Source organism: Gavialis gangeticus, unplaced genomic scaffold (genome assembly GCF_001723915.1).
Source record: "Gavialis gangeticus isolate Ggan-Ray unplaced genomic scaffold, GavGan_comp1, whole genome shotgun sequence".
Lineage (NCBI taxonomy): Eukaryota > Metazoa > Chordata > Crocodylia > Gavialidae > Gavialis > Gavialis gangeticus.
The window spans coordinates 73,483,147-73,498,905 of NW_017728992.1; the positions used below are offsets into that span (position 1 = coordinate 73,483,147).

Here is a 15,759-nt window from a genome sequence, read left to right on the forward strand (position 1 = left end):
AGCAGGAGGGTGAGTTCCTCCTGCCTGTTACCCATACTATGAGCTTTTGTGTAGAGGAATTTTAGGCCTCCTGTAGATGTGTGTACTAACCCCCTAAGTCCCAATGTTACCCTGGCCCCTATCTCTTACCTGTCTATTCGCTACGCTCGTTTGTCTGGGCTGGGCTGTAGTTGTGGGTGCTGTTTGGTCTGGCAGGCTGATGTTTCCTCCGCCCTCATCTACCCCTTCCCCTGACGAGCCTAGTTTAAAGCCCGCAAGCTTCTTTTCTTGAAAGCTTGTTTCAATTACCTTCACTGTTAAAAAATGGGTGCCTTATTTGTCTGATTTGGATTTAAGCTGCCAGTCTTGATTTCTTGTTATGCCTTTTGCAACTAAATTAGAGTTCTTAGTGCCTATTACTTCCTCCTAAGGAATCAGCTGATATACTATAATTAAGTTAGCTTCAGTCTGCTTTTCGATGGCCTATAGAAAGCACAGTGCTCACAAATGACTTAGATGCCTAAATCCCACCTAACTCCAAGTTAAAAATCTCTACTCAGCTGTTTTCTAGCTATAGATGCACCTGTAAACCTGAGGTGTCTGTCAAGACTAAGGTGCGAGTTGCCACCTCTGTCTCAATAAAGCTGAACAGCAAGGTAGCCAGCTCTTACCTATCTCCTCTCAGGATCCACACACTAGACCTTCCTCTGCCTCTCTCACTTGCAGGGTCCAATCTGGTAGCATTCTTGGAACGTGACTAAAGCCTTCACACAGAAACAGCCAGAAAATGACACTTCTGTTTTATTCAATATTTCTGTGGTTGGAGCACTTGTCAGGATGTAAGACACCTGTGTGTAATTCCTTTCTCTGCATCACAGGGTTCAAAAACATATCTCCAAACTTTCAGGAGAGTGCGTGGCCAGCGGTTGATTGACTATTCTGCCATGGGACTGATCTTATTCCTTCTCATTGTTTTTTTGACCATTTAGTATTTTATCCTTTAACTGCTTAATATCAAACATGTCAATAGTCACCAGTGGAGGAACGGGAACCCATGCTTCCCCTTTCCCAGCTAAATGTCCTATCTGCTGGGCATTTAGCACTCTTATGCTCATTCATTTCTTTCTCTCACAATCAATATTTAAATAATCCATGCAAAATGTAATAGTTTCAACGGTAGAGATTGAGAAAGGCCTCCAATCAGAACACTCAACAGTCTGTTGGCCGGGGTACTCTTAGAAAATGGGAAATTTGTCTTTGAAGCTCCTCAGACAGAGCAGGGAACTGAATCCTAGTGTACTACAAATTTACAGCATGTCCAATTATTGAGTTGTTACATTAAAAAAATGGGGCAACAGCCCAGGCACCATTATCACCACTGACTTCCAATAAAACACTGACTCCTCCCTGGTTTTTGAAGAAAAGGTCTTGGGTGCTAACTTCAAGAGAGGGTTCAGATTCATGAATCAATATCCCAAATCCCAGAGGAAGGCATGATTAAAGACACACTCCTCTCTAAGACATTTCCTATTGTCCACCTTAGGAACACCTTTAGGTTACACCTTTCTTTCTTGCTGACTGTTATAAATAACATTATCAGATGCATATATTTACTGGAAACCCACATGTGCAACTTGAGACTGTGGATACCACTGCACCAAAGCTCTTAAAAGTCCCAACCAGGTTCCAACAAATTGTGCCATCTACCAGTCCTCTGGACATTTTGTAATCAGGCTCCAGTCCAGACAACAACAGAGGAACAGTCATGACAGCATAAAAGAACAATTTCCTTATGGACAATGGATATGTCATTGTTCTCATGCCACTTAACATCTCGGCAGCTTTTGAAAAGGTTGTGCCCAGGGCACTGCTCACATATTTGCACAATAAAGATGAATAGATAATCTTACAACAGCATCATTTACCTCCAAACAAGGTAAAGAAAATAATGAAGAAACTTCCGTTTCCCTCAAATGCATCATTTGTCTAATCCTTTCTTCAATACTTATATGGGGTTACTTGAAAAGGCAGTAATACCCTATGGTTTCTGCTGACGGCAACATAATGGAGGTAATAAACTGCAGTTAAACTGCATATCTCAGTCTCTTCAGAATCAAAATATCACAAAGATGTCACAACGCTTACAAAAGAAGATCACTCACATTGAGAATATTTGGGTTAAACTGAACCTGGGCACTATAAGGTGATGCTACTCAGAGGGTTGAAAGGTTCTGAGAAATTAGCTGGAACCCCGTCCTCCTCCAAATTCAATCAAGGATGTCCAGCCTCTACCTTCACCCTCACCCTTTCCCAGTTGACAAAGTGGTACAAAACTGCAGACTCCAATTTGATTCATCAATAAACCTAAGTGATCATATAGAGTGACTGATGAAAAAATACCTTCAGTTACCCTTTTCTCCAAGAAAAATGTGTTCATAGAGAGACATGCTTTCATCACCCTCAAATTGGATTACTTCAGTGCAATTTACCTGAAGGTGAATGTGGAAGTAATACAGAGATCTTAGTTTCAGCAGAAAGTGGCCAGTTAATGGGAAATGTTTCAGCCCTTGCATCGATCTCTATTGTTCTCCATCTACTTCTATTACTACTTTAAGGCCTTGATCCTGATCTTCACCGTCCACAACACGTGGAGATCGAATCATATCAGCAACTACAACCTCTTCCCTAACTCACCAAGATAACAGTTCCTTTGGATTAATACTCTGTATGAGACCAGAATAAAACGTGAAAGCCAGAAATTAAAAAAAATATATATTAACAAGTCTCCTCTTGCTTAATCATGAATAGTGTTAATGTTTAATTTATGATGATTGATCTCCATCTTATCTCAGTTATAACCATAAGAATCCACATTGTTTAGAGCATATACAAATACTCTTCTCATTACAAATTTGGGCTACAGATTCCCTTAACTCTGTATTCAAAGTGGGAATTTTCCTCCCTTCCTTGGATTGTAGTAAAATTTATCATCTTGCTACAAATGTGAACTTTTCAGCAAATAAATGCTTATGTGAATTGCTACATGTCTCAAAATTCAGAGTACATTCATGCTGAAGGGGCTACAGAAAGTGGGACAGAGAATACTTCAAAAACAAGCACAAACAACATTTTGGATTGTATGCGCTTCAGTTCTACCCACAGTGAAATCTTCACCAAAAAAATAATCATACTGTACATAAATGATATAATTTAATACCCTGGCTGGAATACAGTTTTTAGTTAATACAGGTCTTGTTTTGAGAAGGTATACTTGTTTTAGAGATGGACTGGAGTTGAAACAGAGCTTTTCAAGCACAGTTTTTTTAAAATGGTCTCTTGTTTAAATACATAACTTGAAAGTCTGAGTTGTAACTACATATACTGATATGCATGCTCTCAAGATACTGATGAACAGTATTACTGACAGGCAGTCTGTGAGGAGTCATTCAAGGAAAGATTTCTTGACTTATTGTGGCACAAATATATTTTTCTTACTTAAATGGAAGCCCATGTAGGCAGAACTTGGTCTCAGTAGGCCTTTGGCAGATGTTAATATAACTGTGCCTTTGGGACTGGAGGAATTTCAGAGTGCATAGCATGACATGTGACTTTTGGGATCAGGCATACAGTTCCTCTGATCCCAATCATGCTTGCAGCTGAGGACCATGTCCCTGATTCATAGCTGCATGTGCAGGCACCCATTCAAACAGCAGGTACTCAGGGTTGCCTCTGGGGACTGACCAGGGAGCAGCCAGGTTTGGGACACAGAATTGCCCTCTATCCCATCCCAACACTCAGCTAATTGTTGGGATAAGGGGTGGGGGAGCCTCGAGCCCAAGTCTGAGACAAGGATTGTCCTCTACCAAATTTAAGGGTTCAGGCACACAGTAGCTGTGTCCAGGACCCCAGGTGCCCCATCCCTGCACTCAGCTGAGCATTGGGATGGGACATGTGTCCCAGACCTTGGTTTGCTGCATGCTACATGTTCGATTTAAGGTGCAATGCAAACCAGAAGATGTTCTACCTTATGTATGGAACATCTTTGTAGCTGGTTTGAGATTTTATTGTGCCATAGACAAACTGACTGAACATATGGCATGTTGCAATTTGTGGCATGACTAACAGTTAATCATACCATAAATGTAACATCTGTCAGGCCCTCAAACTCCTCTTCTCTTGGCTCCCTGGCCTTTTCTACTTTCCAGTATTTTGCAGTTTGTCCTCCTTTCCCATTATTTTGACTTCTATCTCCACTCAGTTTCTTTCAAGTTCTCTGGCTCTTTCAAACTCAGGATCAAACTCCTTATCCTCATGTTAAACTCTGACCTGCTGTTTTATCTCCCTCACTCCTCTTGCTGCTCACTCTTGCTTTGCCTGTTGTCAGGTCCTCCAACTCTGATCTTTTCATTCTTTTCCCTGCTACCCCTTCTACTTGAAAAGCCACCAGACATAGTCCGATACCAAGTATTGAGACTTTTCTCTTTCTATTCTCTCCTTCAAACCCATGTTTGGTTTGCTGTCTCAAAATGACATCCTTGCTCATGCAATCTACCCTTTGCTGCACCTTCAGCTTCTACTTATCACTTCCAGAATGTATGTGCTCGTTTTTTAATTTGATTTAGCCTCCTTCTTTCCTCTATTTATCTTCCTATTCTTTTTCTAGTTTAGAAAAATAAACTCTGAGAAAAGGGACCATATTAAATCTTTTCAAATCATCATACAAACTTACAGCACTACTCAAAACACTTTAAAATAAACAATATCATAAATCAAAGAAAACAAAGAAGAAAACATACATATACATTTATGCGACAGCCTCTTTATGTCCCTCATCTAGGTCATGTTCCAACAAAGCACTTAAACACCTTCTTAACTTTAAGTACATGAGTACTTTCACTACCATTGATGGAATTATTTATATGCTTTAAGAAAAGAAACTTTTTATGTGTTTGCTAAATCTGGCCACAGCATCCAGTGCACTGCAATTAGTAACTTCTAGTTGACTAGTATGTAGTCCCTTTCTCTACTTTTTTGAAGAGCACAGACCACTAAAGACTCAGGATGTACTCTGGTACTAGCATCTGGCAAAAGGTTAGAAGAGGCAGTCAGAGAAAAAAAGCACACTATATTGTATCCTTCCTACATTATTTCATAAAACAAAAACTATTTGTAATAACTTTGGCTGCTTATAGATGGGTGGGGGGGAGAGATGCTTTAAGTTTGGCACCCCCTTGTGCCAGGCCCAGTGCATGCTTAGAAAAAGCATCGCGTTACTTGGATGTGGTTCTCCCACCATCTATATAGATCAGACATTTCAGCGGGGCTTTTTGATGTTTTTATCTAATAGCTAATTGAATCAGCTTTAGAGAGAAGTGCCAAAAAACCCTGCTGAAGTGCCCGATCTATACAAATGCTGGGTTGAACTGACACACCACCTCTTCCAGTAAAGTGCTCTTTCATTTCTTCCAACGTTTGTGAGCACCCTTCTTGTTCACATAACTGTACACTAACAGAACCAACTGCCTTGCTGTTGTATCCTGTGGTGTTAACTATTAGCTGCTCCATTTGAACAAGTTAAATAATATTTTAAAATGTTTAAAGTACTGCATCAATTTAGCACCTCATTCCATTTTATTATGCTGCTCCACCTTTTTTTTTTTAACAAGACCATAACACAATATTTTTCTTCTAACATAAGCTCAGACAAGTTGCAAAAGTGCCCGTTTAAATCAACATGCAAATATCCTGAGTTTACACATATAAATGCAGACTCTGTGCATGAAATGTAGACATATCTCAATACTAAATACATCACTTTCACCTGTAAGTGAAATTTGAAGTGGATCGAGTCCAATTTAAAATCATGCACTTCTTCAGAATAAATGGTAGAAACATTGAAGAGCTAGCATTCTTACTGCAATCATTTAAGTGTGTTCATTTAGAAAAGTGAAGAATTTGTAAACAAACAGAAGAACGATCTTACCGGCATGCAAGTAAGCCAGATCAGGATTCTCGATGTCTGGATGCAATTCTTTCAGGTGGTTACGAAATTCCACTGGGATATTGGTTCCATAATCACATTTGGGGCAGTTATACATCTTTACTCCTTCATGCTTTCCTGTGTGTAAGATATGCTTACGAATATTTTCAGCACAGTTAGACCTAAAAAGCAAGAAGTATAGAAATAATTAAGATGTATAATCACATGTACACACAGACTGTACACACAGAGTGACCATCCAACAGCACTGGCTGAAAATGAAATCCTGCCCTTATCATGCAGAATCAGTATGATTTCCACAGTTAACTTAGCTTTTCATGGTGTGCCTGATTTTAACATCCTCTTAATTTTACAAGAAATACCATCTTAACATTTTTAGAGATATGTTTGTAGGGAGGTGTCAAGTTAAAGAGCACAACTGGACAATAAGAATTTAAAGGAATGAATTTTTTTACCTTTGCATAAGTCTTATACTTTTGTTTTACTTTTGAGCGAAAGGAGGAGAACATATCATCTCCCAAACATCTCAGCTTAGCCAAATAGATTTTTTTTGCCCTTTTGAGCACCAGGCCTTTTATTGGCTCCAGGTGTAAGTAAGCATAGATGCTTGTATAAAACCTTCCACATGGAATTCATATGAATCTTCTCCACAGAGTTTGTAGACTCATAGGAGTCATTGCAATTGATTTTATAAGGATAGCCCATTAACTCTTGTAGAGCTTATGAATTTTAGTGATCTATGAAAAAGCATCAACTTGGCAAGAACAGTGCCTGCACTTCTGTATACCATGCTATACACAAACACAAACCCAGATTTATAAATCCTTGAAGTTTGCATGTATAAAGTTAGGGAAGCACGTTTCATTGTAGATCCTTGAAAAAAAATGGCCTGAAAAGTATTTAACAAAAAAATGGTTTCAATAACATCAGAAATGTTATACATAACTAATGTGACAGTAATTTTGAATTTTAAATTACATTTTTTTTTCTAAAAAAGGGTATATTTTAATTAAGAATCCTCTAGCTAGTCAAGTTGTATGGATTAAAGTGTATATGTACATAGTTACATAACTATAACATCCTGAAAAGTTTTTTTTTAAATAATACAAGTAATTGATATATCCTCACTTTTACCAAAATAATTGCCTTAAATGAATACATTTGTTTTTGTTTGGAAATACTTTATATATATTGTATGTTTTAAGTGTCAGCAATTAAAGGATTCTAACCTTTATCTCAGTGTTAACCTTAATCTAACCTTAAGCAGCAGTGTAACTGAAATTGGAAAAAAATAAATGAAAGTAAAATATACACATAAATACAATTAAAAAATTATTAAAATAAGAACAATGTAGTACATTGACTAAAATGTGACCAAATCTGCCTGCCTCAAGAGGTAGACTTCTACATGTTTCAGTGATATTCAAATAGCACTGTGACAGGCACCTAAAAAATCAGCCTAAAATAGATTGGAAATAGCAGCTTGATGATCACTTCCTATTCTGTTGGAGTGCTTGCTTCTCCCTTGGAGATGGTCATGGTAAAGCTAGTATCTGCCTTACGGTGCTGCCCAAGCTCATCCTCTGTCATGTCCATCTGCTATATAATAGTATAATGATCAGACCCTTGAGAACATCAGGGAAGGCACTTATGTTCACAGAAATTAGTGGGAATTGCAAGTCTTCAGCATCTCTCAGGATTGGGCCCTAAAAAAATGATTGCAGGACTAAGTATTGTTAAAGTGAAATGTACCTTTTACAAGAATAATTTATAATAGGCACTTCAATGCAGACAACAGCTCAGTAACCTTGTATCAGGGGTTGCATTTTAAAGGATAGCTGATAAAAGAAATTATTAATCTGAGTGCCAGAAAACTCTGTATTCTTTTAGCTGTGCTACAGTATTACACCAAGGGAAAATGTAAGACTTATCCTTTCAATACTATAAAAACTTTTCTGTGAAACAATGTTCCATAGGATGTGGACCAGCGGTGACATGTAGGGGTGCACAGGGCTGCACGTGCACTCTCTGAGAGCGCTGGTGCATGCCCTGGTTGCAACGTTCCTGGGCAGATAAGAGAGCTGGTGTCCCCCCTGAAAGCACTGGCCAAAGAGTACGCCAGGAGAAGTGGTCCCCCTGTGCCCAATCCTGCTGACCTGGAAGTGCCTGTGGCTCACCTGGAAGTGTTAGTGGTATGCTGCTGCCAGTTGCGGGTCGTCAGGATTGGCCATGGGGAACCCTTCTTCTACTGGCCTGAGGGATCACCCATGGGGGGACTCTCCCCCCGGTCAGCAGAATTGGCTGTGGTGGACCTCCCTTCCCCCAGCCTGTGGGATTTGCCGAGAGGGCCCCTCCCTTCCCCCTGGTATCTGACTGTCCATATGGGGGCAAGTGCCCCTCTCGACTCAGCGGGCACCAGTGGCCCATGCTGTGGAGGAAACTTACACTGTTTAAGTTGTGATAGGGCAGTGCTATCTCCTCTGATTTTTGGAGTTTTTCAAGCCACCATTAACTGTGCCACCGGACAGTTTTATTTATTGAACCATCTTAAAAATGTTCTGAGACTGAGGGTACCAATGCCTGATTGACTCATCAGGGCTAAGTACAGACAGCCAAAAAGGCCAAGGCTGAATCGATTCAACTTTCACTGGTCAGTCTAAGCTGCATAGATTGAACTAATAAGCAAGTGAACAGACATTCACTTTGGATTCTGGAAATGCAGCCACATGCCTGCAGTGGCTCAAGCCAGAAGCCAGGAGGTGCTACATCACACCTTCCTGCTCAGCTGGAGCAGACAACTTGGGCCAAGGCTAGCCTGCCCACCCTCTGAGGGAGGAGAAGAAGTGTAAAGCATCCTGGGATGCTGGGGGACTGTGAGTTAACTTGAATCTGGAGGGGATCTGGGACAGAAATTGCATAAACTGATTTGAGCCAAATCAGTTAAGTGATACTATGTCCATCCAGGTTCATCTTAAACCAGTTTTGGCCATTTTGAAAGAAGTTTATATGCACTGAACATCTGGCCTAGGGACATACATTACACACAAACTGGTTTAAGTGACCAGAAAGTGGTTTAAACATGTAACAGAACAGACATTCAGGGCATATAAGCCAGTTTGAAAATGGCCGAAACCGGTTTGAGATAAACGTGGTTGCATGTAGTATCAGACTTAACTGATTTGGCTCAACTCAGTTTATGCAATGTCTGTCCCAGACCCCTTTCTGGTTTAAATTAAATCAGACTCCCCCAGCATCCCGGCATGCTCTCTGGGCTGGGTGGAGCACTTTACTCTGCCCCAGTGAGCTGGGCTGGCTCCTCCCCTCTGATCTCTAGCTGGCGCAGGGGTGCGGCCAGACCTTAAGGCAAATTCCTCCTTCCCTCCATCCCCTTCCCCGCCCCCCACCTCCACTGGCAAACCCTGGGGATCATAGCTGCTGTTTGCCAGCCCCAGCTGCACCTCCATGGTGCGCCTGTAGCTAGGCAGGGATGGAGTTAATTCCTCCCTCTGTCCCCTCTCTCACCCTGAACTCCTGGAGGTTTGGCTGCAGTCTCTGTGGCTTGGGAGGCACATTCCACAGCATTTGGGGTGGGGGGCAGGGGGAAGGCAAGCTAGTCACCTGTGTGCAGATCCAAGCCCTGCATCTGTGAGCCCAGAGCTAAGACCTGCAGGACCAGACTGAAAGGTGGGAAGTGTTGGTAAAGACTTGACAATCATCACACATGCTGGAGATGCAGTTAAGGCAGGCAGCTTCACCAAAGAATACAGAGAGCTACATACCTAAACAAAGCCTTTCTGGATGCCTGGCTGTAAGGAGACACTCCACCCTCAGGATTAGTAAAACTAATTCTTGTCTTCCTGGGTTACATTTTAAATTAGACCTGTGTCTAAGTATGCTGTGTTTTATTGGGCTGTGTCTTAGCTTAGGCAAAGATTTTTGGTAGTTCCCTATTGCATGCTCTGCAAACTGCTATGTTCAATACATGCTTGCTTCAGAGAAAGGACTTTTTCCCCTTTCCCACACTTCAGTCTGGCATGAGCTACCCTCCCCCTCCACGGCTGGTGCCTGGCATCCCTTGTGTTGTTAGTCCTGGCTGGTGCCTGGTCACCCCACCCCCCACTCCAGCAGATGCCTTGGACAGCATCTCTCTTCTCTCCCCTTTGGAAGTGGTTACCAGGCATGCTCTAGTGCCTCCCAGCTTGAGCCACTGCAGGCATGTGTGGCTGCATTTCCTGATTTCACAGAGAATGTCTGTCCAGTTATTAATCAATTTAAGCTGCATAGTTTACACTAACCTGCAAAGAGTGAATCAATTCGGGCTTGGGCTTTTTGAATGTCTGTCCCTAGTCCTGTTGTATTAGAGATCTGAACCAGTATCTGATTGCTTCTACTGGTTTGTGCGTGACTTCTGTCCCTAGCCCAAGAGACATAAGAAATTTAACAAAGTTTGTCTAAGTGATAAACCTAGAAAGGGCTAATCACAAATTAGGAATACAAGATTATAAAGCATTACAAGTGGCCTCCCTTATTAGGTTGCAATGCAGGGATTGCTATAACAAAATAACCAATGAAGGTGACAACTGGTAAATCCAAGCACTTTTGAAGCCAAGTAATACCCTTAAATATGATACAACAATAATATACTGCACATATTTTTTAAATTATTCAATGTGCCTTGAATGCCTGTTTCATTATCACTCTTGTCCTTAATGGTTGGCAAATACATCTGACATAAAAAACACCAAAAATTATATTTTTAGATAAATATATACAATTTAAATTACTGCAACTCAAATGACTCCACAAAGATTTCTGTGGTTTTAAGAAGAATTGTGTTTTTATTAAAATTGTGGCATTATACACATCTAACTAAAATATTATAGGGTTGCAATAGTGATGATAGTTAAAAATGTGACAAGCTTTGTGTTATAAATTCCATTTTCAGGAGTTTATGAACTTTAAGATAAAGATTCCCTTTATAATGAAATTTAGCAATGAAGAACTCTCCTGCCTTGAAAATTTGAATAAAATGAGTCTCTGGTTTTTGAGTCCAGTTCTTGAATTACAGCAGCCAAATAAATAAATACAGCTTTTAAGAGGCTGGCCTGTGCTCCTGTATCACTAAAGCAGATGTTGTTTTAGTTAAATTAGTATTATTATTCCTTAATATAATGAGTGTGTTGTTGCCTGTGTGAGCCTTTTCCTATTTTGCAAACCAGGTTTGCATGTGACAGTTTTTGACTGCGCACTCACAGGACAAATATTCTTTGCAGAGAGTTAAACAGTCTGAGATTATCGATTTATGGCTATACGAAAAGCGCTGCTGTAAGAAACTATAGTGGAAATTTACCCTTCTTTCTTCTTTCCTAGCAATGGGTGCTGCTAGAATGCATAGGAAGGGTTTTATGAGACCTTTCCAAGCTCCAATAGAAGAATTGTCACTACTCAAGAGGACTATATTTTGATAAGGAGCCTTGTCCTCTGGGTGTGTGGTAGATGAAAGGAGAATGAGAGATATGAAAGTCTTGCTACGTAAGACCTTTAAGGAGCATAATACTGTTATCACAAATAGTTTAAGTGTAGGGGAGGCTGAAGACCTTGATCCAACCCACACATTTTGGATAATTCCTGTTATAAAAACAATGCCATTTCTCTAAAGAAGACTCATGTGGTTTGAGGGAGAAGGTTGGTAAGCTTCTCCTGAGCAATATAGCTGTTGTCAAAGGGCATAAGAGAAACCTTTTCATAGCACAACAAGAGGGTACAGTAGTGGGACAGTCAAACTCCTCAAAACGTATGGAACATTCAATTGTTCCTCGAGAAGTCATCCAATGATAGATACTAATTGGAGCTAAAATGAACTTCTAAATCTCTTTAATTTTCCTCTGTCGCTAATATATGCATGGTTTTCATTGTATGTGCAGACTGAGTCACGGTCAGTGGTTGCCCTAGGAGTCAGAACCTGACAAGTCACATAGTTATATCAGAACTGCCAAAGTTAACTTTTGTTTTTTTTAACACACAGAATATTGTTGTAATGCCAATATTACTCAAAGGAATAGTTAATTCCTCGTCCCTGTACAGCCAAAGATTTAGAAGACAGAGTGTAACAGAACCGTTTGGGCCTTTAAAAGGGAGCATGCTAACCTGCTGAAAAAGTGCAACTGTGGGTGTTTAGGTAATGAGGAAGTACTTGACCAGTAGCTTAAAACCCAGAGAAGAGAGCAGAAGGAAGTAAACTGAGTGAAGGAGCAGTTTGTAAGCAGAATACAAAAGTTGAATCCAAATAAGTTTGCTACCGGGAAGGGGCCATACTATTGTACTAGGCCAGAGCCAAAGGGCCCCTCCTACTGCCTGTAGAGGAGATAAAATTACTGTTACATCACTGTTTGCTGATGTATTTGTTTGGTTTGTGCAAGGATTGTGTTTTTGGATTTAAAGGACTGGCTGAGGAGCTCCTCAGGCAGAAGACTTGTCAGCCTGCTTGCACAGAGGTTTCTATAACATCCTTGTTTTTGTTCTTTTGGAAACACATTTCAAAATGTGGGTAACACATCCAGAACCTAATAACAGTATAAAAAAGAGGAGGCAAGAATTAGCATTAATTAGTAAGAGGAAATCTCAAACGGTATTATATTAAGAGGTGATCTGATATAATTGATAAAATGACAGGAATCTTACTTCTACTCACTGCCTAAACTTGCCACCCAGAATGAAAGTTAAAGATTTCATGCACACGCCTCAATAAATATTTTTCTTCTTATGAGTCTGTTTCTTTTGATTCAGGTGCACTTACTAGTAAAGTTCTCAGATTAGAATGTTTTTATACTGTGCAATGCACACCATCTTGAAAAGGCACATAGGCATATCAGTGGAGGGTTTAAAATGCAGGAATGGAGCAAAATGCTTATTATCTAGTCCACTAGGTTTTAGAGACTTTAGAATATAACAGGACTCATATTCTCACAAAAATAATATAGTTCCCCAACCTGTGTGACCTATATTCTGTGTTCCTTACATACCACCAAACGAGAAAGGGGTAAAAACGAATGGAATCCTCAACTGATATAAAGATGTAAGCATATCCTTTGGGGCAGAAGTTAGCTTATAACTGACTTTAAATTGTGAATTATTTCTTGCTTATTACCTAATCAGCAGAAGAAAGGGCCTAATTCTGTAAGCTGCCTTACCAATGAACACAACGGCAGCTGAGGGAGTTCAACATTTCAAAGATCTGGACCAAAACATTCACTCAGAACAAAACTTGACCAGTAAGCAATAAAAACAGAGACCATAATCCTTCCCCGCCCCCCAGTTACACACACAATTTTAAGAGCATGATGGTGCTTGGCAAGTTATCACTTTATGACCACAGGGCAGCAGTTGATATAACAGTTGTCAGATACCTACCCCTAACCTAAACCCCAGTAGAAACATCCCTTACGATAGTAGTCTCATCTACCAGTCAATGAAGACAATTAGTAAAAGCCTACATAATACAATAATAAAACTGGAGCCTACAATGGAATCCATTTTTCTACCAGATGTATCAACACTTTAAATGAAAATATAGTAAGAGGCAGCCAAAGTCACTGGATAAAAACTGCAAAATCTCTGAAAGAATGGTTGGTCCTACTGTGGATACCAGCTGTTTAACTATGACAGTTTTTTATTTGATGCATCAAATCTAAAGACACCTTACCCCACACATTTTATTCAATATGCCTAGCTTATAACAGCCTAGAAAAAGCTACCAATCCACTGCACGCTCAATATATTCAGTAGAATTTTTAGAATTGTTAGCCCTAGTTAATCGATTGTAAATTAACCCAAGCTTGTAGATGTTATTCTAGAAACTGCAAGATCGTTTGTGCAGGACATGAATGAAATGCTCTAGTGTAAGTGTATTTTCTCAGCAGGAAGCATAAATACATCAGAATAGTTGCTAAGTCATCATGAAACTTACTTAAAAATAATGGGGTTTTCCTTATATTTTTAAATGACATGCATATTATTTATTTTCCGGGGTTTGGGGTTTTTTTTTTAGTTTTTAGGGTGTGTTTGGGTCATGTTTCCAGGTTATTGTCTACAGCATGAGAGAGAAAATATTTTCATTATTTAAAAACAAACATTAAACCCGTAAGCTGACATATTCAACCACACAAACCCACAAGCTGGGACTTCAATAAAAACAAAATATGAAGGGAGGCATGCTAAAAATCAGAGTTAGCAAGTCTGCAGAAATGTAATAAAGGAGTCATGCACTGGGATAGAGGCACCCCAAAGAATAGACACAATGGCCAAGTTTTGACAAGGGAAACGTGAGTTTTTCATTCATGAAAGCTCACTTAAGTTAGCGTAATGCAACTGAAAAGCGGCATCAGATGCAGGCTAACGTTTGGAATTAGTGTTAGCTAACTGTGTCTTAACTTCCCACGCTAAATTTCTGCCAGCTAATGAGGATTCAAACTTACAAGCCTGTATCTGAATGAAGTTCTCAATCATGTTAAGATTAGTTGAGCTAATTCAACTAAAACACATACCTATACAAAACCAACCAAATAGCCAAAGCAGTTATACGTACTGCTGTACAGAAACCATGAAGCAAACAATAAGACAGAGTAAATCCATGTTCATGTATTTTAACATTTTATGATAATGTAGGTTTCACAAAGAAAATAATCAAAAATTATTTGGGATTTATTCTGACAGTATTGTAATAACACCCGTACATAATGATAATAGTTCTTTCAGTCTTTCCACATTTATAGTTTTGCATATTTTTATAATGATCTATTTGTTATGACATACAGTATGTGTGACAGATGTCCAATGCTGGCTGCTAAAAAGTAGCAGAGCCCTGTAGGGCAGCAGCAAAAATTTGTGTGTCAGCACTGAAATGGATGGGAAACTGATAATTACTGCTCGTGTCTCAGTCCGTTTCAGCAGCACAGTGCATCCAAATTGTAGCTTGGGCCAAATTTTCACCCTTATATTCAAACCTAAGCTATCAGTGCATTGTAAAGGGCTTATTACTGTAAATGTAGGCTCTTAAGCTGATCACAATGAACAACATTTGCTCCTCCAGATACAAAATCAGAGTAAATGGGAATTTGAAAGGAAGGAAAGAGTAACTGGAGTGATATAGCTTATTTTTATTCTATTGCAATCTATAGGCAGGCCACAGTTCTATCCCCTCCTTGCAGCGAAGGTGGAAAAATAGTGCTTTCAACCAGATCATATTATGAGTTTTCTCCTTTAAAGTTTTTCTAGTGAAAAATGTCAGTTTTGCAAAGTTTTCCACAGGAAAAAATAAATTTTACAGAAAAAGAAATCCCCATATCACTTGGGAAATCCAAATTATGCCCCCTCTCTTCCTACAGGGAGAAGGACTTTATTAATTTTACTTTCTTTTAGGCAAGAAGCTCCCAAGCCCAGGCATTTCGGTTCTCCTGAAATGGAGGCTTCACCATCCCCCCATTTAACTGCTTCACACAGGAAAAAAACAGTATTTTGAGTTTTCATTCTGGCACGAAAACACATTTTTTCCATAGGAATGGAGTACTGTAGTAACCTCTTGTGGGGATCCTGTCCACAGGAACTGTATAGATGTACATTCAGAGCAGGTTTTCTGAAGGCCTGCCCTCAATGGTCCATTTTGGTTCAAACTATTTGGAGTGTCCCTCTGCAAGGCACCTCTCTGCAGAATACAAGGGGTGTTGAGGTTTTCTGTGCATCTTTTACTTCTGCAAATTCTTGCTAAGGATTTAAGTGGCAGA

General features: G+C 39.8%; 1 protein-coding gene across 1 annotated transcript in view; it reads right to left on the minus strand.

Annotated features, from left to right (window-relative positions):
- Window positions 1–15,759, minus strand: part of ZNF407 (zinc finger protein 407) — a 545,661-nt gene that overhangs the window by 134,298 nt on the left and 395,604 nt on the right. The window contains 1 exon segment of the mRNA XM_019524335.1: window positions 5,963–6,141. Within this exon segment, the coding sequence (XP_019379880.1) occupies window positions 5,963–6,141 (179 nt within the window).